Source organism: Panulirus ornatus, chromosome 12, assembly GCF_036320965.1.
Source record: "Panulirus ornatus isolate Po-2019 chromosome 12, ASM3632096v1, whole genome shotgun sequence".
In the NCBI taxonomy this organism is placed as follows: Eukaryota; Metazoa; Arthropoda; class Malacostraca; order Decapoda; family Palinuridae; genus Panulirus; species Panulirus ornatus.
The window spans coordinates 26,726,784-26,753,694 of record NC_092235.1 but is presented as its reverse complement, the minus strand read 5'-3'; the positions used below and the strand labels follow the sequence as shown (position 1 = coordinate 26,753,694).

The 26,911-nt window shown below is 39.0% G+C and overlaps 1 protein-coding gene across 4 annotated transcripts; it reads left to right on the top strand.

Annotated features, from left to right (window-relative positions):
* Positions 1 to 278: 278 nt before the first annotated feature.
* Positions 279 to 26,868, top strand: LOC139751925 (uncharacterized). Of its 4 annotated transcripts, none has more exons than XM_071667628.1 (14): positions 279 to 423; positions 2,731 to 2,949; positions 7,299 to 7,379; positions 8,308 to 8,430; positions 9,199 to 9,369; positions 11,889 to 12,034; positions 12,580 to 12,718; positions 15,575 to 15,768; positions 17,505 to 17,682; positions 18,979 to 19,158; positions 20,012 to 20,152; positions 22,687 to 22,837; positions 24,088 to 24,187; positions 26,290 to 26,868. In XM_071667628.1, the coding sequence occupies exons 2-14, from the start codon at positions 2,731 to 2,733 to the stop codon at positions 26,333 to 26,335; spliced, it is 1,869 nt and encodes a 622-aa protein (XP_071523729.1). In that variant the 5' UTR covers positions 279 to 423; the 3' UTR covers positions 26,336 to 26,868. The 4 variants fall into 4 exon arrangements, with proteins under 4 accessions (XP_071523729.1, XP_071523726.1, XP_071523728.1 ...); XM_071667625.1 differs by having other exon boundaries at positions 25,988 to 26,868; XM_071667627.1 differs by lacking the exon at positions 279 to 423 and adding an exon at positions 469 to 488 and having other exon boundaries at positions 25,988 to 26,868.
* Positions 26,869 to 26,911: the final 43 nt, after the last annotated feature.

The following is a 26,911-nucleotide window of genomic DNA, read 5'->3' as shown; positions in this document are numbered from 1 at the left end:
ACATTGATTTTCCAGTATGCCGTACTTCGTCTATATTCCAAATACGTATATATCTAGTATATATATAAATTCACAACAAACTAACAAGTCCGGTATATGTAAAATTAATAATACAAGTATGGTTTGTTTTGTGGCTGTTCGAATAAGCAAATGTAATGAAGACTTTAACTTAAATTTTCTGTAATTGGGTGATACATTGATAAACATGTAAATAAAAGAACTCATATATATTTGTTTTAATGGAATATGAATATTTATTGGATAAATTTACTTGAGATATGAAGTTATAGCTAAAAATGAAAGAAAATATACACTTAGACTTGACAGATCCGAACAGTTGTACCTCAATGTAAATAGTGAGACATGAGAAGGGAAGGTATGGCTTAACTGCCAATTACTTCGTCAACACGTGATAATAACAAGGTATGTTATACCTTCATGTGGCTTCACGATTTCCTGGATTTGCAGAAAACTTAGATTAATAAGCTGTAAGTGAGGTGTTACTGAGTAATGAGATGAAATCATCATACTTGACAAGGTAAGGTGACTGGCGTAAGCGGTTTCCTTAGGGAAACTAAGGAAAATCCTAGATCGAGACAGATATTTGCATGAAAATCGCAGCAGTTTGTATATATTTTGTACGTGATGATGAGTTAAATCTTATTGAGCTGAATGTTGAAGAGGTAATGAGAAATGCATGGTAATGTAAACGTATGGATGTGGATATCAATCGACAGTGTAACCTATTTTACCTCACCTAAAAAGTTAATCTTACCTGTATAGATCTAACAGAAATCACCGTGATTGTTACGTCTTGTGTTGACCACATCACAGCTGTGAGTTACGAGGAAAGAAGTTATGAGTGCAGTTTCTTTAAATGGAAACATGACTGTTTCGTAAGAGGTGTGTCAGCTGTGTTAAGTAGGGTCGGTGTTAGTAAGCTAGAATTAAATAGTTTATTTAGGCTTTTGGTATGTGTGTAGGCAGTTTTAAACACTCACTTGTCCACTTTACAACCATTCCTTCGTAATGGTTTGCATAAAGAATGCACACTTAACATTGCAAACAGTTAACCTTATGCACTCCCAACCTAACCAAACCTATGAATTCTTAACCCAACTGAACATATTGTACATCTAAAATACTCATAGCCTTGCTTAACATAGCCTGCAGCTAACCATTTGCACTCTCAGCCTAAGAGTATTTAACTAAATATAGCACGAAGCTGATCGTATGCCTTCATAGCCTTTTCAGACCTAACCCAACAATAGCATGTAGGTATTCTGATGCACTCCCAGCCATACCTAACCGATTATAGCATGCAATTAACGAAATCCCCTCCTAGCCTAACCATGTTTAAGGAGGTGTGTTTAGAGTTGAGGGTGATGAACGTAAAGTCACCAAAAATAGACAAGAACAGTGTATCCATGAGTTTGTAGTAAGTTGTTACTTATAACTTTTATCTTGTGTGCTGTGACTATGTCATTGTCTGCAATATGTCCAAAGCCTGACTAATGTAAGTATACTGTATGTGGGCTTTCTGCTTTAGTACAACTCTTCTGAAGTATTTCCAATTTTCTTGCCTTAAATTTTATTGGTCATCCATACTTCAGATTCCTTTCCTCATCAATTCTTCCAAATGATGTTTATTATACTACTTTAGGTGGAGGCTTGCTTTTACTTTTAGCTTCGTTATTTCTAACATGTTTTATTTTGATTATTATCTCTTGCCAAGCCTATCATACCCCTTCAGATGTTGGACAATTATCTGTCCCATTCACTATGTTTATTTTGACATGTAGCACAAAATCCATGCCCAGGAACTTATCCAAGCTGGGCCATTTCATAAACCATGGCTAGTAACACTAACCACTACACTACAAAGGCCCATAACAATTGTAACTTTGAAAATAACATAAATCCTAGCTACTAGGGGATGTTACGTGAATTTTTCACAGGTTTTGTTAAAGTTTTTCATGTATATTTACGAAAACCCAACTTTGAGCTTCTTACCCCTCCCCACTAATGTGTTGCCTAAAAGCCTTATGATGAAAATGTTCTAAATCACACTCTGTCACTCATATATCTTTCCATGCTACACTACCACTTCAAAATGGAATTGCCCATATTTCAAAACTATTAATGCAGCTTTCTCTTTGATTTCCTTATGGTCGTACTATAAGTGTTGAGGGGGTAGTAACTATTTGATGAAAATTGTATCGTTTATTTATTTCTGTCTGTCTTTCTATCAGTATCTCTTATGCCTGTATTCTCTGAAAACTCCCATCAAGGGGGTAGCCACAGCAAAAGAGTCTCCACTTATCCCTGTCCTTACATCCCTCCCTCACATACACCATTCCACGCATTCCTCCAGAATAGCAGTGTTTTTTCTTTTTCATATTTACGTAGGATGGATCTTGATCTTTTGTTCAATGTTTGCTTTTATTTTCCTCAAGCTTAATCTATCCCAATCGAACCCAACCTAGGTACTAAATTAATCAGTTTAGATATCTCAAAAGGATCCAGTGGTCTGCTATTGTTTGAATTCTATTGTTTATCTCTTTAACTGTTGTCTTCACTAACAATATAATAGACTTTAAAGGAATATGGCCTACCATTAACTTAACAATGTTTTTTTTCACTTTTACATGAAGTATATTTGAATTAATGGGTAGTAATGGCACCAAGCAGTGTAAGGTAAATTTTTTCTTAAAGATTAATCTTTTACAGATGGCACCACGGAAGAGACACCATATAGAGTCCCTGGAGGAGTTGAGCCTCCGTGTTGTGCTGGCATCTGTGATTGCAGACCTCCACTTGGCACACTTGCTTAGTACGGACCTCCACCACTCTCTTATTTATTCCTCTTTGTCAATCTCATCTCCTGACCAGATTAAGAAAATTGTATCAGACAGGCTGTCTGTACTTCCAGGCATTCTTAATGACCAGGTACAGGGTCATCATATTTTTCTCTTGTATTTGATACCAGTTTACTGTTTGTAAAATTCTATTTTGCTAAGAGTTTAAATTTTGAATTATCAGTTCTGTGACCAATTTATTGGTGCTTTGTGTTTGTCGGTAAGATTTTTAGTGTGAGCAGTGGCAAATAGATATTCGTTAGAATAGTTTGCTGACAGTGTTTATTACAAAAGAAAGCATACTTATGTTGCACATGTAACAGTTGATAGTTAAAGTATTGGGTAGTTGTTCATAGTATGACTGGTTCGAAGGTCCTGGTTACCACTATGGCGCAGCGAAGTACTGATTGTTAGAATCTGAGTTATGTTAAAACATTATTTCATACCATTTAGGGGAAGGACATGTTAACTTAGTCAGAAAGTTGAATTATTGGAGTAAAATTTACAATGTTAGGATATTTTCTGATATAGCATGATACTTTGGTGCAAGCCCTCTATTCTCCACAGCTTCTGCAACTAATTTTAGCTGGTTGTTCAAACAGATGATACTCGCTCATTTTTTTGTGAAAAAAATTGAAGTTCATGTCTAGGAAGATGGAGAGAGGTGGGTGATTATTGGTGCATATGCACCTGGGCATGAGAAGAAAGATCATGAGAGGCAAGTGTTTTGGGAGCAGCTGAATGAGTGTGTTAGCGGTTTTGATGCACGAGACCGGGTTATAGTGATGGGTGATTTGAATGCAAAGGTGAGTAATGTGGCAGTTGAGGGAATGATTGGTATGCATGGGGTGTTCAGTGTTGTAAATGGAAATGGTGAAGAGCTTGTAGATTTATGTGCTGAAAAAGGACTGATGATTGGGAATACCTGGTTTAAAAAGCGAGATATACATAAGTATACTTATGTAAGTAGGAGAGATGGCCAGAGAGCGTTATTGGATTACGTGTTAATTGACAGGCGTGCGAAAGAGAGACTTTTGGATGTTAATGTGCTGAGAGGTGCAACTGGAGGGATGTCTGATCATTATCTTGTGGAGGCTAAGGTGAAGATTAGTATGGGTTTTCAGAAAAGAGGAGTGAATGTTGGGGTGAAGAAGGTGGTGAGAGTAAGTGAGCTTGGGAAGGAGACCTGTGTGGGGAAGTACCAGGAGAGACTGTGTACAGAATGGAAAAAGGTGAGAACAATGGAAGTAAGGGGAGTGGGGGAGGAATGGGATGTATTTAGGGAATCAGTGATGGATTGCGCAAAAGATGCTTGTGGCATGAGAAGAGTGGGAGGTGGGCTGTTTAGAAAGGGTAGTGAGTGGTGGGATGAAGAAGTAAGAGTATTAGTGAAAGAGAAGAGAGAGGCATTTGGACAATTTTTGCAGGGAAAAAATGCAATTGAGTGGGAGAAGTATAAAAGAAAGAGACAGGAGGTCAAGAGAAAGGTGCAAGAGGTGAAAAAAAGGGCAAATGAGAGTTGGGGTGAGAGACTATCAGTAAATTTTAGGGAGAATAAAAAGATGTTCTGGAAGGAGGTAAATAGGGTGCGTAAGACAAGGGAGCAAATGGGAACTTCAGTGAAGGGCGTAAATGGGGAGGTGATAACAAGTAGTGGTGATGTGAGAAGGAGATGGAATGAGTATTTTGAAGGTTTGTTGAATGTGCCTGATGACAGAGTGGCAGATATAGGGTGTTTTGGTCGAGGTGGTGTGCAAAGTGAGAGGGTTAGGGAAAATGATTTGGTAAACAGAGAAGAGGCAGTAAAAGCTTTGCGGAAGATGAAAACCGGCAAGGCAGCAGGTTTGGATGGTATTGCAGTGGAATTTATTAAAAAAGGGGGTGACTGTATTGTTGACTGGTTGGTAAGGTTATTTAATGTATGTATGACTCATGGTGAGGTGCCTGAGGATTGGCGGAATGCGTGCATAGTGCCATTGTACAAAGGCAAAGGGGATAAGAGTGAGTGCTCAAATTACAGAGGTATAAGTTTGTTGAGTATTCCTGGTAAATTATATGGGAGGGTATTGATTGAGAGGGTGAAGGCATGTACAGAGCATCAGATTGGGGAAGAGCAGTGCGGTTTCAGAAGTGGTAGAGGATGTGTGGATCAGGTGTTTGCTTTGAAGAATGTATGTGAGAAATACTTAGAAAAGCAAATGGATTTGTATGTAGCATTTATGGATCTGGAGAAGGCATATGATAGAGTTGATAGAGATGCTCTGTGGAAGGTATTAAGAATATATGGTGTGGGAGGCAAGTTGTTAGAAGCAGTGAAAAGTTTTTATCGAGGATGTAAGGCATGTGTACGTGTAGGAAGAGAGGAAAGTGATTGGTTCTCAGTGAATGTAGGTTTGCGGCAGGGGTGTGTGATGTCTCCATGGTTGTTTAATTTGTTTATGGATGGGGTTGTTAGGGAGGTAAATGCAAGAGTCCTGGAAAGAGGGGCAAGTATGAAGTCTGTTGGGGATGAGAGAGCTTGGGAAGTGAGTCAGTTGTTGTTCGCTGATGATACAGCGCTGGTGGCTGATTCATGTGAGAAACTGCAGAAGCTGGTGACTGAGTTTGGTAAAGTGTGTGGAAGAAGAAAGTTAAGAGTAAATGTGAATAAGAGCAAGGTTATTAGGTACAGTAGGGTTGAGGGTCAAGTCAATTGGGAGGCGAGTTTGAATGGAGAAAAACTGGAGGAAGTGAAGTGTTTTAGATATCTGGGAGTGGATCTGTCAGCGGATGGAACCATGGAAGCGGAAGTGGATCATAGGGTGGGGGAGGGGGTGAAAATTTTGGGAGCCTTGAAAAATGTGTGGAAGTCGAGAACATTATCTCGGAAAGCAAAAATGGGTATGTTTGAAGGAATAGTGGTTCCAACAATGTTGTATGGTTGCGAGGCGTGGGCTATGGATAGAGTTGTGCGCAGGAGGATGGATGTGCTGGAAATGAGATGTTTGAGGACAATGTGTGGTGTGAGGTGGTTTGATCGAGTAAGTAACGTAAGGGTAAGAGAGATGTGTGGAAATAAAAAGAGCGTGGTTGAGAGAGCAGAAGAGGGTGTTTTGAAATGGTTTGGGCACATGGAGAGAATGAGTGAGGAAAGATTGACCAAGAGGATATATGTGTCGGAGGTGGAGGGAACGAGGAGAAGAGGGAGACCAAATTGGAGGTGGAAAGATGGAGTGAAAAAGATTTTGTGTGATCGGGGCCTGAACATGCAGGAGGGTGAAAGGAGGGCAAGGAATAGAGTGAATTGGAGCGATGTGGTATACAGGGGTTGACGTGCTGTCAGTGGATTGAATCAAGGCATGTGAAGCGTCTGGGGTAAACCATGGAAAGCTGTGTAGGTATGTATATTTGCGTGTGTGGACGTGTGTATGTACATGTGTATGGGGGGGGGGGGGTTGGGCCATTTCTTTCGTCTGTTTCCTTGCGCTACCTCGCAAACGCGGGAGACAGCGATAAAGTATAAAAAAAAAAGAAAAAAGTCTAGGACTAAGTAAATGGCACCTTAGAAATGAAAGCAGCTGTTCGTATTTTTTTCTCTCATTTTTTTTCAGGCTAAAACTATAATATTTTACTTTTTCTGCCCTTCTGAATGTACTTTAATCACTTTTTAGAAAGTTCAAAAGGGTCAGCAAAATCACATGATCCATTAAACTGCCCATAGGCTAGGCCAGGGCTAAGGAATGAAGAATGACCCTGTGTTGTTGTGTAGGCCGTAGGCATGGGTATATGTACTTTGGGCTGTAATTTCAGCATTTTGGCCAATTTATCTGGAGGTTGCTTGGTATTTAACCCTTGGTAATTTGCTTAAAGATATCAGGAAGTTGAAATTGTTAGGTTTGAAAGAATAAGCTTTCAGTGTATTGGTAGCAACTGTAATCACTCGTACACCATTTTCTAGAGTGCATATTTCGGAGACATATATTGATTTGGACATTGAAATTCTGTGAATGGACATCTTTCAATTCATATTTATAAACTATCACAGGCATTGAAGAATTTGCAAAAGTTACCATCCGGATCAAAAGGTGTCATGAATGCAAAAGAAAATAGTATATATAGGACTCTGTCAGCATGTTTTAGAACCATTGTGGACAACCTAGTGAAGAAAATAAAAAACTCATCAGTCAGGCTGTTTAGGGAAATGTGGGACTGGAGCTTCAGACAGCCTGACCGATTCAGACTAGCATATGCAGTTTGGTACTATACCAAACTGTGAAGGATGACGAGCCTAAGATGAAGGTACTGTATATGTTAAGAACAGTTTCATTATATACATTTTTATAGATTTGTATCATTTTGAAACGTAGCTGTTGTTTCAGGGGAAGTCCCCTAAGGTTTCATTTCCTGAAATGAAACAATGATTTTACAAATTCTTGTAGTTCAGTAAACCTCCTTTAACAGGTTCGAGACCGTATGGTTAAGCGCTTGTTTGCTAGTCCAGAGCCGGATCGCTGGCTTAATGCCAAACTAGACATCCTTAAGGTGAGTGACATGTTAAATTTTTATTTTTCTGCTGTACTTTCATTATACTGGGCAGTGTTAGTGTTGCATGAGTGTGATAAAAGGTAGCTTCTCCCACTGATTTAGAAGTTTGTTAAACGATGTGTTTTCTGTTAAACGATGTGTTCTCCATTCACAGTGGCTTTTCCTGCCTTAGTTAGTTAGTATCAGGAACAGATTAAGAGTGGCCCTATTTGCACTCATCCCTCTCTTGCTCTCCTATGTGATACACCAGACCCAGAGACCGCCATTCGCAGCCAGGCCCTGTAGACTGTTGTGTGATACACTTGTTTGCAAACCTAAATGAGTTTAGTGCAGGAAGGCTTTTTGTGTTGAAGTAGTTGTTGATAAGCAGCCACCCAACAGAGAGGTGTATTACCAGTACTACTCGCCTAGGTATTGGGAGGGTTAGTAATGGCTGCATAGTGAACTAGCACTTCAGTTGTTGTCAAGCTGCACTCCTTTCACCAAGGTAGCTGTCTTTTCTTTCTACCTTATCCACACATGGACTACTGGCATTCTGTCCACAAACATATAATCTCTCTGACACATAACACTTGACAACACTTAACTCGCACAATCGTGCTTCATTAATCTAGATTTTCCTATAGTAAGTGTTGTGCACTATCCCTTCCTTTTGGCAAAATGGTAGAAATCCATTACTTGTACTTTTACCTCTGCTTTCTATTTATTATATAGGCAGCTGGGTTATTGAGGTTAATTCATGTTGAATTCTAAAGTATGAAAAATTTTCAGGCTCAGTCCTTGGTTACCTTATTTCATTATTATGTAATTAAAAAGAAATGTATTGTCATTGGTGTCCTTTTTAAGGAATCAAAAATTTTGGCATTGATGTTTGTAGTTAAAGATAAACATTTGTTTGCGAGGCATAATGATATTCATTTTTCAGGTGGTATTAGATGAAAGTGTGACAGTAATAGACTGCGGAGAGCATGTATTACCAAGGCAGTTACTAACGGTGGTTGGAGAGTGCTGTCCAAACTTAATATTACTTAAAGTCATACTTGACCAAGTAAGGAATATTTTTCATCATTCATACCTTATTATCATAAGTTTTTTCACTAGAATTATATGATTTGATCGAGTTGGTAATGAAAGGGTAAGAGAGATGTGTGGTAATAAAAAGAGTGTGGTTGAGAGAGCAGAAGAGGGTGTGTTGAAATGGTTTGTTCACATGGAGAGAATGAGTGAGGAAAGATTGACAAAGAGGGTATATGTGTCAGAGGTAGAGGGAACGAGGAGAAGCGGGAGACCAAATTGGAGGTAGAAGGATGGAGTGAAAAAGATTTTGAGCGATTGGGGCCTGAACATACAGGAGGGTGAAAGGCATGCAAGGAATAGAGTGAATTGGAACGATGTGGTATACTGGGGTCAACGTACTGTCAATGGATTGAACCAAGGCATGTGAAGCGCCTGGGGTAAACCATGGAAAGTTTTATGGGGCCTGGATGTGGAAAGGGAGCTGTGGTTTTGTTGCATTACACATTGCCATTTTCCACATTAACAAGGTAGCATTAAGAAAATGTCACATATCTAATTTGTCTTGGATCTTGTCAGAACCTTGAGGAATGACTGTAATTTCATCACTTGCTCATTACTGTGTTCTAGTGTTTTTTGTATCTTATGATTACAGATGATCTTTATCATTATATCTATACATTTATGATGAAATTGTGTTTGGCATACTTTCAGACTCATCTGAGGTATTAGACTGAGATAGACTTTTAGTACCATTAAGAATTCCTTGAGATCTTTAAATTGATATTTTACTGGATTACAGCTGGAACCTTATAATGATGGGACACAAGCCGAAGATATAGATAATGCACCTTCCACCACCATCACTGCTTCTTTGATTCCAAGACGCCATCAGCTACTCAGGGAAGCTAGCTTTGCTTTCAAAAAACTTTTCCCAGAAGAAAGTCTTAAGAATCAGACACTTCCCACTAAGGTCATATAAGATTTCTTTTTCCTGAATTTGATCATGCGCCAAAGACAGTTTTGCAAAGCCTATGTTCATTTCTTGATTTGATGAAATGTTACTTGAACTTTTTCATGTTATTTATATGTTTGCTAAACCAAATTTGATAGATATCATTGATATTTGACATTGTGCCTATAACTCAAATAGGTGGCAATAACACACCTCAGGTCCGTGATATCTGGCAGGCTATAAGCCTTCCTCCAGGATTGAGAAGGTAGTGTTGTCTTTTGCTTAAACATCATTAGTTTACCTAGGTCGTTTATACTTCATTGAAGTATGATTGGTGATTGTAATGTGTTAATGAGTTGACTGTATAAGGATAATGCTAAATGATTATACTTTTACGAAGTATGATCGATGATTGTCAGGTAAAGTTTCGGTGAACTGCCAGGGCTGCCTGAGGCTAATGCTGAATGCTTCGCTTGATATGGAGTTTCATATTAGTCTGTGATACATGATGCTGCTTAGCAACAAGTTTGTATGCTCTATGATTGAGTTTTTTTTTTTTTTTTTTTTTTTTTTTTTTTTTTTTTTTTATACTTTGTCGCTGTCTCCCGCGTTTGCGAGGTAGCGCAAGGAAACAGACGAAAGAAATGGCCCAACCCCCCCCCCCCCCATACACATGTACATACACACGTCCACACACGCAAATATACATACCTACACAGCTTTCCATGGTTTACCCCAGACGCTTCACATGCCTTGCTTCAATCCACTGACAGCACGTCAACCCCTGTATACCACATGACTCCAATTCACTCTATTTCTTGCCCTCCTTTCACCCTCCTGCATGTTCAGGCCCCGATCACCCAAAATCTTTTTCACTCCATCTTTCCACCTCCAATTTGAGTTATGTTATGTAAAAGTAAAATGGCACAGCACATTGCAGATCTGGTAGTAAGGAATATTTCAAAGCTGCATGACATAGTGGTAATAAAAGTAAAACTAACTAAATTCAAATATTTTGGCTAGGCATCGGCTACTGATGTCCATTTTAGGTGTGTGCATATGTGAAGTTGTGAAGAAAGGTTGATAATGGCAGATGGCATAGCAATTTGAGGAGGGTATAATCAGATGAAAGGAAAAGTGTGAGATAAGTAATGAAAATTAGTTAAATGTAAGACTTAATATTTTATTTGTATTAAAGATACAGTAAAGAGAAGTGAATGAGATATGATAAGAATTTAGGGTTATTATTATATGCGTGAAAAGGGAAGCTTAGCAATTTATGGTGTATATTTGGTATATATATATTTGTGCTACCTCGCAAACGCGGGAGACAGCGACAAAGTAAAAAAAAAAAAAAAAAAAAAAAAAAAATTGGTATGGACATGTATATGCAAAGACTGTGTGGTGGATAGCTTTGTTTGCACACAGGTCACTTGTGAGGTAGGAGATTGCAAGGATCATAGAGTGAAGGGCAGCTCTATTGCCTTCCATAGGGTGTGCTGAATTGGTTAGGACATGTGGAGAGGATGAGAGTAAAATTGACTGAAAGAATCTATTTGTCAAAAATTGACAGATGTAAGAGAGTACATGAGAGGGACAAATAACAGGAGACCTGATCATCCATGATGAGGAATTCTGTTGGAGGACGGTAGAGGTGTCCTGTGGGCATGATTTTATTTGTACTAAAAACAGAATAGAACAGAAATTACCTTTGGTGAGGGAGACCAAGAAGGAGATGGAAGGCTGGAGTAAAGGAGGCATTGGGCGTCTGGAATTGAACTGGATGAGGATGGGAGGCATGCATTGGATAAAATGTGTGATAGATGGGGAGTGATATGCTGTTATTAGGCTGAAGAGGGCATGTGATGCGGAATAGTCTTTGGGCCTTGGCTATTTTTGGTTGGTTGTTTCACTAAATTGAACACTGCAGCAAGAGAGTGAATGTGTGTAAATGAGGCCATTGTTCATTTGAGCTTGATTCTTCCTTCCTTGGCAAGGGGAAGCAGTTTGGTGTAAAGAAATAAATAATATGGTTGACCAAGTGCAAAGATGCAATGAAAGGAGTATAAAAGTGAAGTGTTATGGTACCCAGATTGGATTGAAAGAGCACCTGTGAGATTTTGCCATGAAGTAGGGCCAGTGCCCAGCACTCAGTGTGTGTCCTGTTTTTAATACATTATTGCTTTTTTCTGCTTCCACACATATTGCAAACAGCAGTTGCTTGGGTTTACCTGGAACAGTTTTTAGTCAGTTTTTTAGTCTCCCATAAAAGATTCAGCCTTCACTCCTTTCATATTTCATATATGTTTGGCAATACATTGAAATCTATCATGCTTTTTGAAGACATTTTTACAAAATTCCTGTAGACATTACTTTTTCTTCCATAGAGCTTAAAGCTAAGCTAAAGATGACACTCATAAACAAATTTATCCAATAGGCCGGCTTAACTGATGGATATATTAGTAGAGTGTATTAATTAGTTATAGTCTGATGGAAATGCTGGGAGTTGGAATTGTCACTATTTCTGTGTTCCGTAGGCAGCTGTACCATGTCCAGTGGTATCTGGCCTCTCATCACTTACACAGTTGTCTACACTACACCTGATAAATGGTGCCAACAATGATATATTGGCAGCATTAGGCCAGTATGCAGCAAAGTTGAAGGAATTACGAATATGCTACAGGTACTCTTGTATGTTTGGGTTTTATATTTGATTTTTTATTTGATTAATCTTGATATCTTGTTTCTTTTATAAGGTATAGGAAATTTTTTTAGAATCACCAGACATGTTTGGCTATAACCAGTTGGTATATTAATATGTCTTGAGCATAATTCATATCTTTCAACCCTTCTGGTGACTGTTTTATCCCTGTATCACTGAACTCGTTTATCATCCCCTTCTTTTTACTGTTTTCTTTATATTCTTTTGAATTAATCTTACAGAGCTTATATCTCTTCTTGCATTGCAGGTCCACACTTTAGAAATGCATACCTTATTAGACACTATAATCTCATACTCTGTAGTTTAGGGTAGGTTTCTTTTATGGTATTTTTACACATTTTTCTAACCATAGAGAATATATCCTGGAAACAGGTGTTTCCATTTAATCCATTCTTGTGTTTCTCCTTTAAACTGACTTTTTAATTGCTGAATGCTAAGGATACTGTAACAAATGGAACTTGTCCTTTTAGCATAGTTAAAGTAAGCATGATATTTTTCCTCAACAGCTATGGTGTGACAGATGCAGGACTGAAAGCCTTATGTTTACGTTCACCAGAGAATCATGTTCTCAGAAGAGGACGGCACCTGCATGAATTGAGGGTTCGATCATTTCATTTAAACCCTTGCTGCTCTACACTTGAAGAGGTCAGCTTCACACTTGTTCCTTAATTTATTTTCATTATTTATTCTTATCTAAATGCTAACGGGGTTGCAGGACACGATAGTTGAGTTGAGTTTGAATGGAGAAAACTTCAAGGAAGTGGCATCTTTTGAATACCTAGAGTGGACATGGCAGCAAATGGAACCATGGAAGTGGAACAGAGTCATAGGTTAGGTGAGGGGTGAAGGCTTTGGGAACATTGAAGAATGTATGAAAAGAGAGAACATTATCTGTAAGGGCAAAAAATGGGCATGTTGGAAGGTATAGTAGCCCCCACAGTATTAAATGGATGCAAGGCATGGGCTATAGATACGGCTGTGTGGAGGAGGATGGATGCGTTGGAAATGAAATGTATGAGGACAATTTGAGTTGTGAGTAAATAATGAAGGGGTAAGAGAGAGGTGTGGTGTTAAAAAGAGTGTGGTTGAGAATGCTGAAGAGGGTATGCTGAAATGATTTGGACGTATTGAGAGAATGAGTAAAGGTTGACATATAGGGTATATGTGTCAGAAATGGAGGGAACAAGAACAGGAATTGGAGATGGAAGGATGGAGTGAAAAAGATTTGAGTGATCAGGGCTTGAACATGCAGGAGGGTGAAAGGCATGCATGGAATCAAGTGAATTAGAACAATGTGGTATATGGGGTCAACACGCTGTCATGTACTGAACCAGGGCATATGAAGTTTCAGCGGTAAACCATGGAAAGGTCTGTAGAACCTGGTTGTGGATTGGGAGGTGTGGTTTCAGTGCATTACACATAACAGCCAGAGAATGACTGTGAGCGGATGTAGCCTTCCTTCATCTGTTCCTGGTGCTACCTTGCTAATGTGGGAAACAGGGATCAAGTATTAAAAAAAATATTACAAAATTAAGAAAGCTATTACCTTAACTTAAAACGCAAACTGAGGTGTCTTATGCTCTCAGCATATGTCCAGGCTCTGTTTTAGATTAATTTGGAAAATTTATTTATCGATAATAGTGGTCTGTGTTTGGTGTTATGTTTCATGAGAGAAACCATGACGTTCAGGCCTTGGGTGACACTAAGTTGAAGGGGAAGGGAGTAGCGTGGTTTGGAAATGTATGGGCTTTTTGAGTGAGCAATAGTGAAGGAGTGGGTGACCCTTCTGATAATGGAATAATGGGAATGTGTTATAGAGTTTAAGGAAGTCAATTTAAGATTGAAGTAGGTTAGAACAGAAGTAGACAATATGAGGTGAGTATTATTTATACTTATGCACCTAGTTGTGAGAGGAGTGAAGAAAGGTGGAAGTTTGTTTTAGTAATGGTTTTATTGATGTATTGAGGGGAATGGAAATTTTGTTCAGACTATTATTGGAGAATCTCGTTTTGCTTTGGCTTTCCTTTTAGCTTAAGGATAAATTGTATATCAAGTACCAGTTAAAAAGATATGGATTCAGTTGAGAAAAGCCTTGATACCCTCAGGTTGGCATGTCAGAGACTTGTAATACTAAGGCAGTGGCAAAGATCTTTTTATTCTTGTAAAGTGATTTATTATATTATTAGGTATTGCCACCAGCTAGAACGTTTATTAAGGGAATTAACAGCATTAGCCACTTATCAAACAATAGATGGTATTCATGCCTCCCCCCAGGTGTTCATGCAGTCATTATTGTTGTGGAGATTTTGCAAGTGGAAATTATTAGAACTTGGTCATAGATGGTGGCCCATTAGGTCAGTTGCTAACTGTTGGTTACAGATGTACAGTAGCTAATCCTCATGATATGGAATGTGTTTCCACTTGAGATGCTCTTCAGTGTACCCTGGATAGGGTCAGAAAGCTTTTATCATCATTACAGTCCATTTACTTGTTGATAGTAGTTTTGCAGAATTCTCAAAACTCATTTTCTCTTTATCCTTGCTCTACAGTCCATTTACTTGTCAATAGTAGTTTTGTAGGATTATCAGAACCCATTTTCTCCTTATCCTTACTCTAACTAAAAATGGTTTATGGAACCTCCACTCCTAACAACATGGCTTATACCAATTCATTGACATTAAATAAGTGAAAGCTAATGTTTAATTCCTTAAAGACTTGGTAGAGATTACCACTCTTGTATCTTCTGTGTGCCTTTGAAGATGACAAAGAGAGGTGGGAGTGGGAGGGTTGAAAAATTCTCCATTCCTGTGTTATTACTGTCCAAAAAAGGAACAGAAGGAGCCAAGTGAGCCAGTTGCCCTTTTCAGGATTTGTACCTGGTCCCCTAAGATTAGTGGGCATCGACACTAACCACTGCACTGTGGAGGCTCGGTGTGCTCTTACTAAAAGAGCACCCTTGAAATTCCACTTTTATAGCTGCCTATTCTTCTTATTAGGTTTTGCTCTCATGGCTGCCTGTTATATGTCTCTATGATCATTTTCATATCTTAAAGTTTTTAGAAAAAGTAACACCCATTGTGATTATACAATTGTTGGAATTTCTTGTATTAGGATTTAAGAATATTAAGAGATTTTTAAGAATAAAAGATATAGCTTTGATAATTTGAGATTATGTTGTGCAGTATCTGCAAATTCTTTCTCATCAAGTTAAAGTGCAGATGTACAAGGGACCTCAGTATGTACATTAAGCATGATGTGTTGATCTTAAGATAGAGCACTTCTGGGTTTGTGGTACATGTTTTGTGAACGTTATTCAGAATGTTCTTGGGTCATTTGAAGTGAGTTCTTATTTAGAATATTTGGGTAAGACTTCTCGGACCACAGAATGTTGTAGTGAAAAAGCAAAAACATTTTATCACAGGTGCTTCAGTTAATATTTTTGTATATTCATATTTTCATTGTGGCTTCGATTTTGTTTGTAATACCAAGCTTATCCAACAGGTTGACATCTTAGGAACAAGAATCAGCCAATATGGAGTTGCCTTCCTGCTCAAACATCTTTCTGTCTTGAGGTCCTTAGGGAACTGCACCAATGTGACAGAAGCGATAGAAGTTTTAGTGGGGAACAAGTCTCTCCGCCGCAGTTGTTTCATGGGCCGGTTACGGAAATATGCCAGTAGATTTAAACTTAACAGGTATGGAGAAGTCAATCAAAATTAGTGATGTGGGTTAGTGATGCTGTTTCCTGTGGGGCCTGGTAGATGTTTGAGGACAATGTGTGGAGTGAGGTGATTTGATCGAGTAAGTAACGTAAGGGTAAGAGAGATGTGTGGAAATAAAAAGAGCGTGGTTGAGAGAGCAGAAGAGGGTGTTTTGAAATGGTTTGGTCACATGGAGAGAATGAGTGAGGAAAGATTGACCAAGAGGATATATGTGTCGGAGGTGGAGGGAACGAGGAGAAGAGGGAGACCAAATTGGAGGTGGAAAGATGGAGTGAAAAAGATTTTGTGTGATCGGGGCCTGAACATGCAGGAGGGTGAAAGGAGGGCAAGGAATAGAGTGAATTGGAGCGATGTGGTATACCGGGGTTGACGTGCTGTCAGTGGATTGAATCAAGGCATGTGAAGCGTCTGGGATAAACCATGGAAAGCTGTGTAGGTATGTATATTTGCGTGTGTGGACGTATGTATATACATGTGTATGGGGGTGGGTTGGGCCATTTCTTTCGTCTGTTTCCTTGTGCTACCTCGCAAACGCGGGAGACAGCGACAAAGTATAATAAAAAATAATATATATATATATATATATATATATATATTTTTTCTTTTTTTCAAACTATTTGCCATTTCCTGCATTAGCAAGGTAGCGTTAAGAACAGAGGACTGGGCTTCTGAGGGAATATCCTCACCTGGCCCCCTTTTCTGTTCCTTCTTTTGGAAAATTAAAAACAAACGAGAGGGGAGGATTTCCAGCCCCCCGCTCCCTCCCCTTTTAGTCGCCTTCTACGACACGCAGGGAATATATATATAGTGGTTCCAACAATGTTGTATGGTTGCGAGGCGTGGGCTATGGATAGAGTTGTGCGTAGGAGGGTGGATGTGCTGGAAATGAGATGTTTGAGGACAATATGTGGTGTGAGGTGGTTTGATTGAGTAAGTAATGTAAGGGTAAGAGAGATGTGTGGAAATAAGAAGAGCGTGGTTGAGAGAGCAGAAGAGGGTGTTTTGAAATGGTTTGGGCACATGGAGACAATGAGTGAGTAAAGATTGACCAAGAGAATATATGTGTCGGAGGTGGAGGGAACGAGGAGAAGTGGGAGACCAAATTGGAGGTGGAAAGATGGAGTGAAAAAGATTTTGAGTGATCGGGGCCTGAACATACAGGAGGGTGAAAGGCGGGCAAGGAATAGAGTGAATTGGATCGATGTGGTATACCGGGGTTGACGTGCTGTCAATGGATTGAATCGGCATGTAAAGCGTCTGGGGTAAACCATGGAAAGTTCTGTAGGGCCTGGATGTGGAAAGGGAGCTGTGGTTTCAGGCATTACTGCATGACAGCTAGAGACTGAGTGTGAACGAATGGGGCCTTTGTTGTCTTTTCCTAGTGCTACCTTGCACACATGAGGGGGGAGGGGGATGTTATTCCATGTGTGGCGAGGTGGCAATGGGAATGAATAAAGGCAGACAGTGTGAATTGTGTGCATGTGTATATATGATATGTGTCTGTGTGTGTATATATATGTGTACATTGAGATGTATAGGTATGTATATTTGTGTGTGTGGACGTGTATGTATATACATGTGTATGTGGGTGGGTTGGGCCATTTCTTTCGTCTGTTTCCTTGCACTACCTCGCAAACGCAGGAGACAGTGACAAAAAAAAAAAAATTATCAGTGCCACCTGATGTTCACTAGCAACGTTTCTTCCTCAGGGTGAAGGAAGATTGTGTGTCTGCATCTAAGGTGGTGGTCATTACAACGCTTTGTCCTGAACTTCAGGACTTGACCCTGACACACAGGTTCCGGGAAGTTGACCTTGAGAGGCTAGCTGACCTTCATTCATCACCTTCGCATTTCAGGTCTCATCTGACTCAATTAAAATTCCTCAAGGTATGATTATGATGTAGGGCATTGTGTAATTCTTATCTGACTAGCCATTGTGTAATTCGTATCTGACTAGCCATTGTGTAATTCTTATCTGACTAGCCATCTACAATGCAGTTGATGGACTACTTTGTAGGTTGTGCTTTTTTCATTATATTGAGGGAAATACTTTACCCTATACAGGCAAGATAAGCAACTTTCTGGGTATATAGGGATGGGTTTTCTTAATTTTGGATGCAGACTGAATCTGTATTTTTACAGAGAATTGTACTTGTCCAGGTTTTGGACGAGTGCCAGGAATCATCCAGACAGTCATGATTAAGTTCATTTACATGAGAGTCCAGTTATTTTAAGTCCAAGTAAATGGGCTTTTGGTGTACTTTCTATTTCAGCAAGTCTGTTTTTAGAAAATTTTAATTGGCATCATATAAATCTTTTTTTCTCTTTAATGAGATTCTCATTGATGATTTATTCCTAGTGTTTCAAAAGATTTATTACAAGGTCATTAGATAAATATTCTTATAAAAAATCTTTTGTTTTGAAATATCAGAAGTTGCTGGTTTTGAGTTACTGATGCTAAAACAGTTTACTGTATGTAGCCACCAGTAGAAAAGGGAGTGATTTTGTACTACAATCACAGGACCCCTTTTATGGGGCTTTTACAACTGAAAAAAGGACTCCTCATTGGAGGTGATTTCTTGTTTGCCATCTTTCCATCTTGTACTCGATTGCTTTCTTTTCCTAGTTCATTTCACATCTGCCACGTATACTCTCTTAGTCCCTTCCTATTAATCCTCTCCATATGTCCAGGCCATCTCTCTCATGCATACTCATCTTGCACACCTCTATCATCCCTTAATTGATTAATCCTACTCACAGGCATTGTCTTCAAGCTTTTCATTTCCAAAACGTCCACCTTCGTGAGTACTTTTACATCTATACCCCGTACCTCACATCTGTACAACATAAGGAAAACCTTACCATCAAACATGATCCATCTTTGCCCTCACACACAGTGACCTCTTCTTCCACATGCCCCTCAGTGCACTCAGGACCTACATTATTTTGCCCATCCTATGGCTTAGTTTAGCTCCCATGGTTCCATCCATTGCATGCCCTCTGCCCATTATCTGAAACACTCCATTTCCTCCAGGTTCTCTCCATTGAAACTTGCACTTCAATCACTCTGTAGAACATTATTTTTAAGATGGCAGTGATTAGGGTATTCACTTCATTTTATTTCTAGGAGCATAAAATGGTGTATATTTCAAATTATTTCTGTTTCATTTCTTTAATTTTCAGCACCTTAGTCTGGATAATGTTGCCTCAAGATCAGTGGCTGGTGCAATTCAAGCTGTGGGCCATCAGTTGACAGCTCTCACAGTTCGATGTCGAGGGTTGGATGTTCCAGTAGTTTTCCACACTTGTACCAATTTGAAGTACCTTACCATGGAAGGAGAGGATTGCTCAGCTCCATATGAGGTTTGTAATGTCAATGATGGTGTTTATTATTCTTGCTGTATTTGGTCATTTACTTTCCTCATAGGTGTTATGAAAAATTCTTTGATCCTTTGTGTGAAGGAGTTGAGATTTTAAATAATTCTGACCAGTGTGTAACAATATTTGATGTCCACAAAAAAAAAAAATATAAAGGCTTCCTCCCATATATTTTCAAGGCTAATACATGGATAAGGTTTATTATGGATACAAGCATATGATACTCTAAGGGTGAAATCATCGTCGATTTGGTCACTGAATTTAGTGTTTCTAACTGTAAGAGCGCCAGCAACCTGCTTCAGTGTGTTTCAGGCTATCTTGAGGGAAGGATGTTCTTTCTTTCCTCTTCCTGACTGTCACTTTTAAGGAAATTTGCTTCTGGGTACTAAGTTCTTCCACCTGTGCTTCAATATGGTCGGCACATACCTTTCTAAAGAGGAGTAAGCCTGAATTCTTGTCTGGAAATAAGAAAATGTGGGTACATGTGAGATTTTTAGGTGCACTGGATGCTCAGAACATATGATCGAGCATTACTGTTGCTTACTACAACACCTTATCATTGCCTCGTGTCACTCAGATCAAAGCCCTATGGACCTAGAATACTTCAGCAGTTGCATGCCTAGACATCTGCGGATGGTAATCAAGGCCAAAGGAAAGATCACAAAGTATTAAAATGTGTTACATCGCCTTTGAAAATGTATGGGGAGGCAGACAAAGATTTTTTTGTGGACTCTAACTGCGTTGTACACACATTTTTCTCACAAGAGATGTATGATGTACATTTGTTGGTTGATAAAATAGTTTACCAAGTATTTTGAGGTATATTTTTTGTTCACAGGCAGTGGAGAATTTCCGGCACACAGCCCTTACCAAACTGCTGTTAGTGAAGATCAAGTGTCATTTGCCTGCTCCATATACAGACATTGTCCTTAATAATGCAAGGAGCTTAATGCGCTTTGAAATAGATTGTCTCTGTGATGTAAGTACCTTGATAATTGACAGGGTTTAGCTTGTGCTATTCATGTTTTTTGTTTTGTGTATGCTACTGTGAGTTTTAAAAGTTTGTTATATTCGGCATTACTCATACCCATTGATTGTGTTCTGTAGTAAACCCAAAATTAGATCTCGCTTGTAGGGTATTACTTTTGATATTTTAAATATGCATAACCTTTTTGTAGCATGGCACTGTAAGAATAGCTTTTGGAAAGAGTAAGACAACAGAATAGGACTTTGGGATGTATGTTAATGTGAAAGTGTACAAGGAGGAGCAAAAATTTATAGGAAATAGTGATGAGTGGTAGGGAGGAGTGTGGAATATAGTTGTGAATAGAAAGGTATATGGTGAGGTGCCTGAGGATTGGCGGAATGCGTGCATAGTGCCATCGTACAAAGGCAAAGGGGATAAGAGTGAGTGCTCAAATTACAGAGGTATAAGTTTGTTGAGTATTCCTGGTAAATTATATGGGAGGGTATTGATTGAGAGAGTGAAGGCATGTACAGAGCATCAGATTGGGGAAGAGCAGTGTGGTTTCAGAAGTGGTAGAGGATGTGTGGATCAGGTGTTTACTTTGAAGAATGTATGTGAGAAATACTTAGAAAAGCAAATGGATTTGTATGTAGCATTTATGGATCTGGAAAGGCATATGATAGAGTTGATAGAGATGCTCTGTGGAAGGTATTAAGAATATATGGTGTGGGAGGCAAGTTGTTAGAAACGGTGAAAAGTTTTTATCGAGGATGTAAGGCATGTGTATGTGTAGGAACAGAGGAAAGTGATTAGTTCTCAGTGAATGTAGGTTTTCGGCAGGGGTGTGTGATGTCTCCATGGTTGTTTTAATTTGTTTATGGATGGGGTTGTTAGGGAGGTGAATGCAAGAGTTTTGGAAAGAGGGGCAAGTATGAAGTCTGTTGGGGATGAGAGAGCTTGGGAAGTGAGTCAGTTGTTGTTCGCTGATGATACAGTGCTGGTGGCTGATTCATGTGAGAAACTGCAGAAGCTGGTGACTGAGTTTGGTAAAGTGTGTGAAAGAAGAAAGTTAAGAGTAAATGTGAATAAGAGCAAGGTTATTAGGTACAGTAGGGTTGAGGGTCAAGTCAGTTGGGAGGTAAGTTTGAATGGAGAAAAACTGGAGGAAGTAAAGTGTTTTAGATATCTGGGAGTGGATCTGGCAGCGGATGGAACAATGGAAGTGGAAGTGGATCATGGGGTGGGGGAGGGGGCAAAAATTCTGGGAGCCTTGAAGAATGTGTGGAAGTCGAGAACATTATCTCAGAAAGCAAAAATGGGTATGTTTGAAGGAATAGTGGTTCCAACAATGTTGTATGGTTGCGAGGCGTGCGCTATGGATAGAGTTGTGCGCAGGAGGATGGATGTGCTGGAAATGAGATGTTTGAGGACAATGTGTGGTGTGAGGTGGTTTGATCAAGTAAGTAATGTAAGGGTAAGAGAGATGTATGGAAATAAAAAGAGCGTGGTTGAGAGAGCAGAAGAGGGTGTTTTGAAATGGTTTGGGCACATGGAGAGAATGAGTGAGGAAAGATTGACCAAGAGGATATATGTGTCGGAGGTGGAGGGAACGAGAAGTGGGAGACCAAATTGGAGGTGGAAAGATGGAGTGAAAAAGATTTTGAGTGATCGGGGCCTGAACATGCAGGAGGGTGAAAGGAGGGCAAGGAATAGAGTGAATTGGATCGATGTGGTATACCGGGGTTGACGTGCTGTCAGTGGATTGAATCAGGGCATGTGAAGTGTCTGGGGTAAACCATGGAAAGCTGTGTAGGTATGTATATTTGCGTGTGTGGACGTATGTATATACATGTGTATGGGGGTGGGTTGGGCCATTTCTTTCGTCTGTTTCCTTGCGCTACCTCGCAAACGCGGGAGACAGCGACAAAGCAAAAAAAAAAAAAAAATTGCAAGGAATACAAACAATGATTTCAGAAAAAGAATCAGTTAGATTCTAAGGGGGAATAATGAGGTGTTGGAAATAAGTGAATCAGTCTAAATGAAAGTTTATGGAAAGTAAAGTGCTTTGGACAAGTTTCTTCAGATAAAGGATCAAGTTTATAAGAGGTGGATAAAGTATGAACTTGTATGCAAACACGAAACACTTGTAATGGTAGTATTTGAAGTAAGGAGAGAGTGAAGGAGGTAAGTGGGAGACAGTTTAGAGGAGGAGGAGAGAACAGTAATCCACCTTGAAGATGGGAAAAACCTGTGTGTAAAAGAGGTGTTGAATGCTATAGTTATAAGTGGAGGTAAAACCAGTTTTGAATGTTTTTAAACTGATAGCCTTCTGTATGTTAACTATTGCTATCACTTTCACATCGTGGAATGACCATACATATAAAGGTAATGTATTCTGCATATGTGTTAACTGTTTAAAATAATAGTTTTTATCCAGAGATAGAATCTGTACCTTAGATCTAACTCTTTGTATCCTGCAACATGAACAAATGGTAATATTTTCACTATAGCCCTTTAAAAGAAATTATTTAATATATTCTTCACAGATGAGTGATGATCGAGTGGACCAGCTGATGCGAAACAAAAGTTTGAAGAAATTAAGAGAATTCAACGTTAGTCGAGCACAAAAACTCACAGTGGCTTCAGCTAAAATGCTAGTAAAACATTGCCCAAAACTCAGACACCTCCAAGATCTAGGTAGGTAATTTTTCTAACCTTACTTAAGAAGACTGATTTTCATTAGTTGAAATTATTTCACAGTAACAATATCAGATCTATATTTCATTGTCATTATCTTTTACCTGTAGGAGGAAAGTAGAGGGGATATACGATGGAGCATTGTAAGTGAACATACAGGCATGATTATTAGGTAGAGGAATTAATTAGGAGTATTAGATAGTAGTAGTCATGTGGAGTATTAGATAAGAGCCTCTGAAAACACTGCGTTTGACTTTCCTTCTGCCAGTGGCCTGTTAAGGGTTGTGCACTAAAGGCTAAGAAGCAGCACTGGAGTTCTTTAGTTATGGAGAGACTTGCTGTGGCCACACCCCTTTGAGGGAGTTCCATTTGGAACAGGCATCAAAGATACAGATAGACAGATAGCATGGTAAATGTAACACTCATCTCTTACTAAAGTGTAAGTCTGCAACAGGCAACTCAAGTCAAATCTTCCCAGAGGTCCAGTGCCCAAGATTTAAAATTTACTTTTTAGTATCATTTAAGAAATGATACTGGATGAATCAGATTCTATTTTATGAAGAGAACGAGTTTAATTCCTTGATTTATCCCATGATATTGGGTAGAAAGAATACTATTCGCATATCTCTTGCGTGTTGTAGAAGGGGCTGGAAATCATTCTCTTCTGTTTTATGACTTTTTGAATTTAGAAATGGAAAAAGCAAAGATTTTCCCCATAGGGTTAGTTCTTGATACTACCTTGCCAGGGTGGGAAAGATGAGCCCATTAAAAAAAAAAAAAAAAAAAAAGGTGCTCAGTTGTGGGTCAAAGAATTCATAGCTTGGGTTACAGAAGGAGGTTTTAAAAATTGGGTTTGCATACTATACAACATAATCATTAGAAATGTGTCTCAGAAAGTTGTGTAGGGGGAGGGAATCACAAAGTTATGAATACCATTATTATATTGCAGATGAGGTGGAAATATTTTCGGTGGGTTTTTTTTTATGTGGAGAATTTTCATGAAGACATTGAAAATACTTTAAAATGTGACTCAGAATGAATCTTTCAGTTTAAAGCTACAGTCAGTGGAAGCCAGTTGTATTGCTGTTTGGCCCACAGGTTTGAACTTCACTATTATTTTGTGTACTGGTCTTTACAACAGCTCAGTATGGATGATTTTTTTTTTCTGTCAGTATGAATAGTTATGAGCTTTATAAGTTTTTAAGATGCCACAATAGGTGTTTTACTAAAGTTACTGGTGTACCTTGTAGGTGGATGGAACATTTCAACAGATGAGTACAACGCATTCCTTAAGGAGACGGAGGTTGAGAACTATGATATCCAGATTGTTTGCAAGCCTCGCAGAGTGAGGTAAGATGCATTCCTCTGGTTTTTCATTTAACTCGTATGCATGCAATTGATTGAGAATAATGGTTTTTTCTGTACTCAGCATGAGGTACAGAGACCTTAACTTATTTGAGTGGAAGAAGAGAGTTAAGAGTAAATGTGAATAAGAGCAAGGTTATTAGGTACAGTAGGGTTGAGGGTCAAGTCAATTGGGAGGTGAGTTTGAATGGAGAAAAACTGGAGGAAGTGAAGTGTTTTAGATATCTGGGAGTGGATCTGGCAGCGGATGGAACCATGGAAGCGGAAGTGGATCATAGGGTGGGGGAGGGGGCGAAAATTCTGGGGGCCTTGAAGAATGTGTGGAAGTCGAGAACATTATCTTGGAAAGCAAAAATGGGTATGTTTGAAGGAATAGTGGTTCCAACAATGTTGTATGGTTGCAAGGCGTGGGCTATGGATAGAGTTGTGCGCAGGAGGATGGATGTGCTGGAAATGAGATGTTTGAGGACAATGTGTGGTGTGAGGTGGTTTGATCGAGTGAGTAACGTAAGGGTAAGAGAGATGTGTGGAAATAAAAAGAGCGTGGTTGAGAGAGCAGAAGAGGGTGTTTTGAAGTGGTTTGGGCACATGGAGAGAATGAGTGAGGAAAGATTGACCAAGAGGATATATGTGTCGGAGGTGGAGGGAACGAGGAGAAGAGGGAGACCAAATTGGAGGTGGAAAGATGGAGTGAAAAAGATTTTGTGTGATCGGGGCCTGAACATGCAGGAGGGTGAAAGGAGGGCAAGGATTAGAGTGAATTGGATCGATGTGGTATACCGGGGTTGACGTGCTGTCAGTGGATTGAATCAAGGCATGTGAAGCGTCTGGGGTAAACCATGGAAAGCTGTGTAGGTATGTATATTTGCGTGTGTGGACGTATGTATATACATGTGTATGGGGGGGGGGTTTGGGCCATTTCTTTCGTCTGTTTCCTTGCGCTACCTCGCAAACGCGGGAGACAGCGACAAAGTATAAAAAAAAAAAAACATACTTTTAAGTGTATGGATAGTGAGAAATGCCACCCATACACCTCCTGTATATCGTAGAAGGCATGTTAGAGGTTTGTGAGAGGGGATGCTGGAAATTCTCCTCTTGTATTGTTACTTTGAAAGAAAAAGAATGGAAAGTTGCCAATCTTTCTTCAAATGCTCATTATCTTTGGGGTTTAATGCAAAAATGGTTTAATCCAGCACAAAGATTTATTAAATTCACTTGCATAATGCATGCGTACTGAATGGTAACTGAGAGTGAGAACAGAGAGATGCTGTGATGTGCATAGTGCCGGGATATCGTCTGACAGTCACTATGATATGCACACAGCCATTAGCACTGGCTGATGTATGATTAAGCATAATTTTTATATTTATGTATATTTTTTAATTCGGATTTTTTCCAGTCATATGTATGGATGATTGTAAGTTGCATAGGTTGTAAGTAGGGGATAGACAGTATATATAAGTGGTTACTAATTCAAAGTTTTAAAAAGTAGAGTAAGGCATGTGAACAAGCAGGAGAGTAGGATGAGTGGCTTTCCACCAAAGATGTGTGATATTGTGGTTGTTCAGTCTGTCTATGGTTAGAATGATTTTGTAAGTGAAATGAGATGATATATACACTTGATCCACCCCATGTAATTAGAAATGGATTTAACAACCATTAATATTTGGATATATTTATTATTGCTTGTTTTAATATTCAACCTTAATTTTTGAATTTTTATATATAACTCTACTTTTCCTTGGTATCTAAGCTGTTCCTAGGACTAAAACATTTTTCCTCCAGAAATGGCAGCCATAGTGATGAAGATATGATGGATAACTCGGATGAGGATTTAGACGTTTGGGGACCAATGAGAAATCTCTTCCCACTTGTAATACTTTAGCTGCACAGATTGAAAATGGTGATAGTCCATACTATTGTGATAAAGAGACACAGCCAATTATCAGGAACTCATGTGTTAACTAGTCGCAGGATAGAGAAAATTTATTTACTCAGTTGCTAGTTTTTACATAAGGAAAAATACTTATATCACAAAAAAGTGACAGAAAATTAAAATACTGACTGTATAATTTTTGTATTTTCAGAAATCTGAATTTGATAAGCATGAAGGCTGACTTTGTGACCAGTTGATACAATACAGTAATCTGAATATTGTCCATTGTCAAGATTTCTGCAGCATGGCATTGTCTCAATTTGTGTATCTCTCGGCATAATTTTCAGCCTTTTGTGTCTCGGGATTCTATGGTCTTTAATCAGTAATACATAAGCTCCAGCCTTATTTGATTAGACCGTACATTTCTGAGTCTTTTCTCCATTTTCTGCCCAATATTAATAAATCACACAGTTTAGAGCTCCATTACCATGCCTTCTGCCTCATATCTGGAGATTATTGTGTTCAGGAACTTAATCTGCCATGTAGTGTCATTCAGTACCTGATATTTTTAAGCATCATGATTGCCTGGTGACAAACTAATGCAAAATCTCAGAAACGTTTTGGTGTGTGAAGAATCAATCTACATGTAAAGTGCTTTGATAAATATTTGTTACATAAATAATACTACATGGATTGCTGTGATTAAGATGTATTACCTATCACAGTAAGTATTATCTCCATGTGATTTGTCAGTCAATAAATATGAGAGGAATAAAATTGTTTTAATTACTATCAAGATATTCTTTCTCACCTGTATGCAGATGATGAAATGC

What these genes read in the sequence shown, in the direction of transcription:
- LOC139751925 (XM_071667625.1), top strand. Translation starts at nt 2,731, where the DNA reads ATGGCACCACGGAAGAGACACCATATAGAGTCCCTGGAGGAGTTGAGC. An exon ending in CTCAATTAAAATTCCTCAAG is followed by an intron (nt 17,683 to 18,978) that starts GTATGATTATGA and finishes TTTAATTTTCAG; the next exon opens with CACCTTAGTCTGGATAATGT. An exon ending in TGCAAGCCTCGCAGAGTGAG is followed by an intron (nt 24,188 to 25,987) that starts GTAAGATGCATT and finishes TTTTTCCTCCAG; the next exon opens with AAATGGCAGCCATAGTGATG.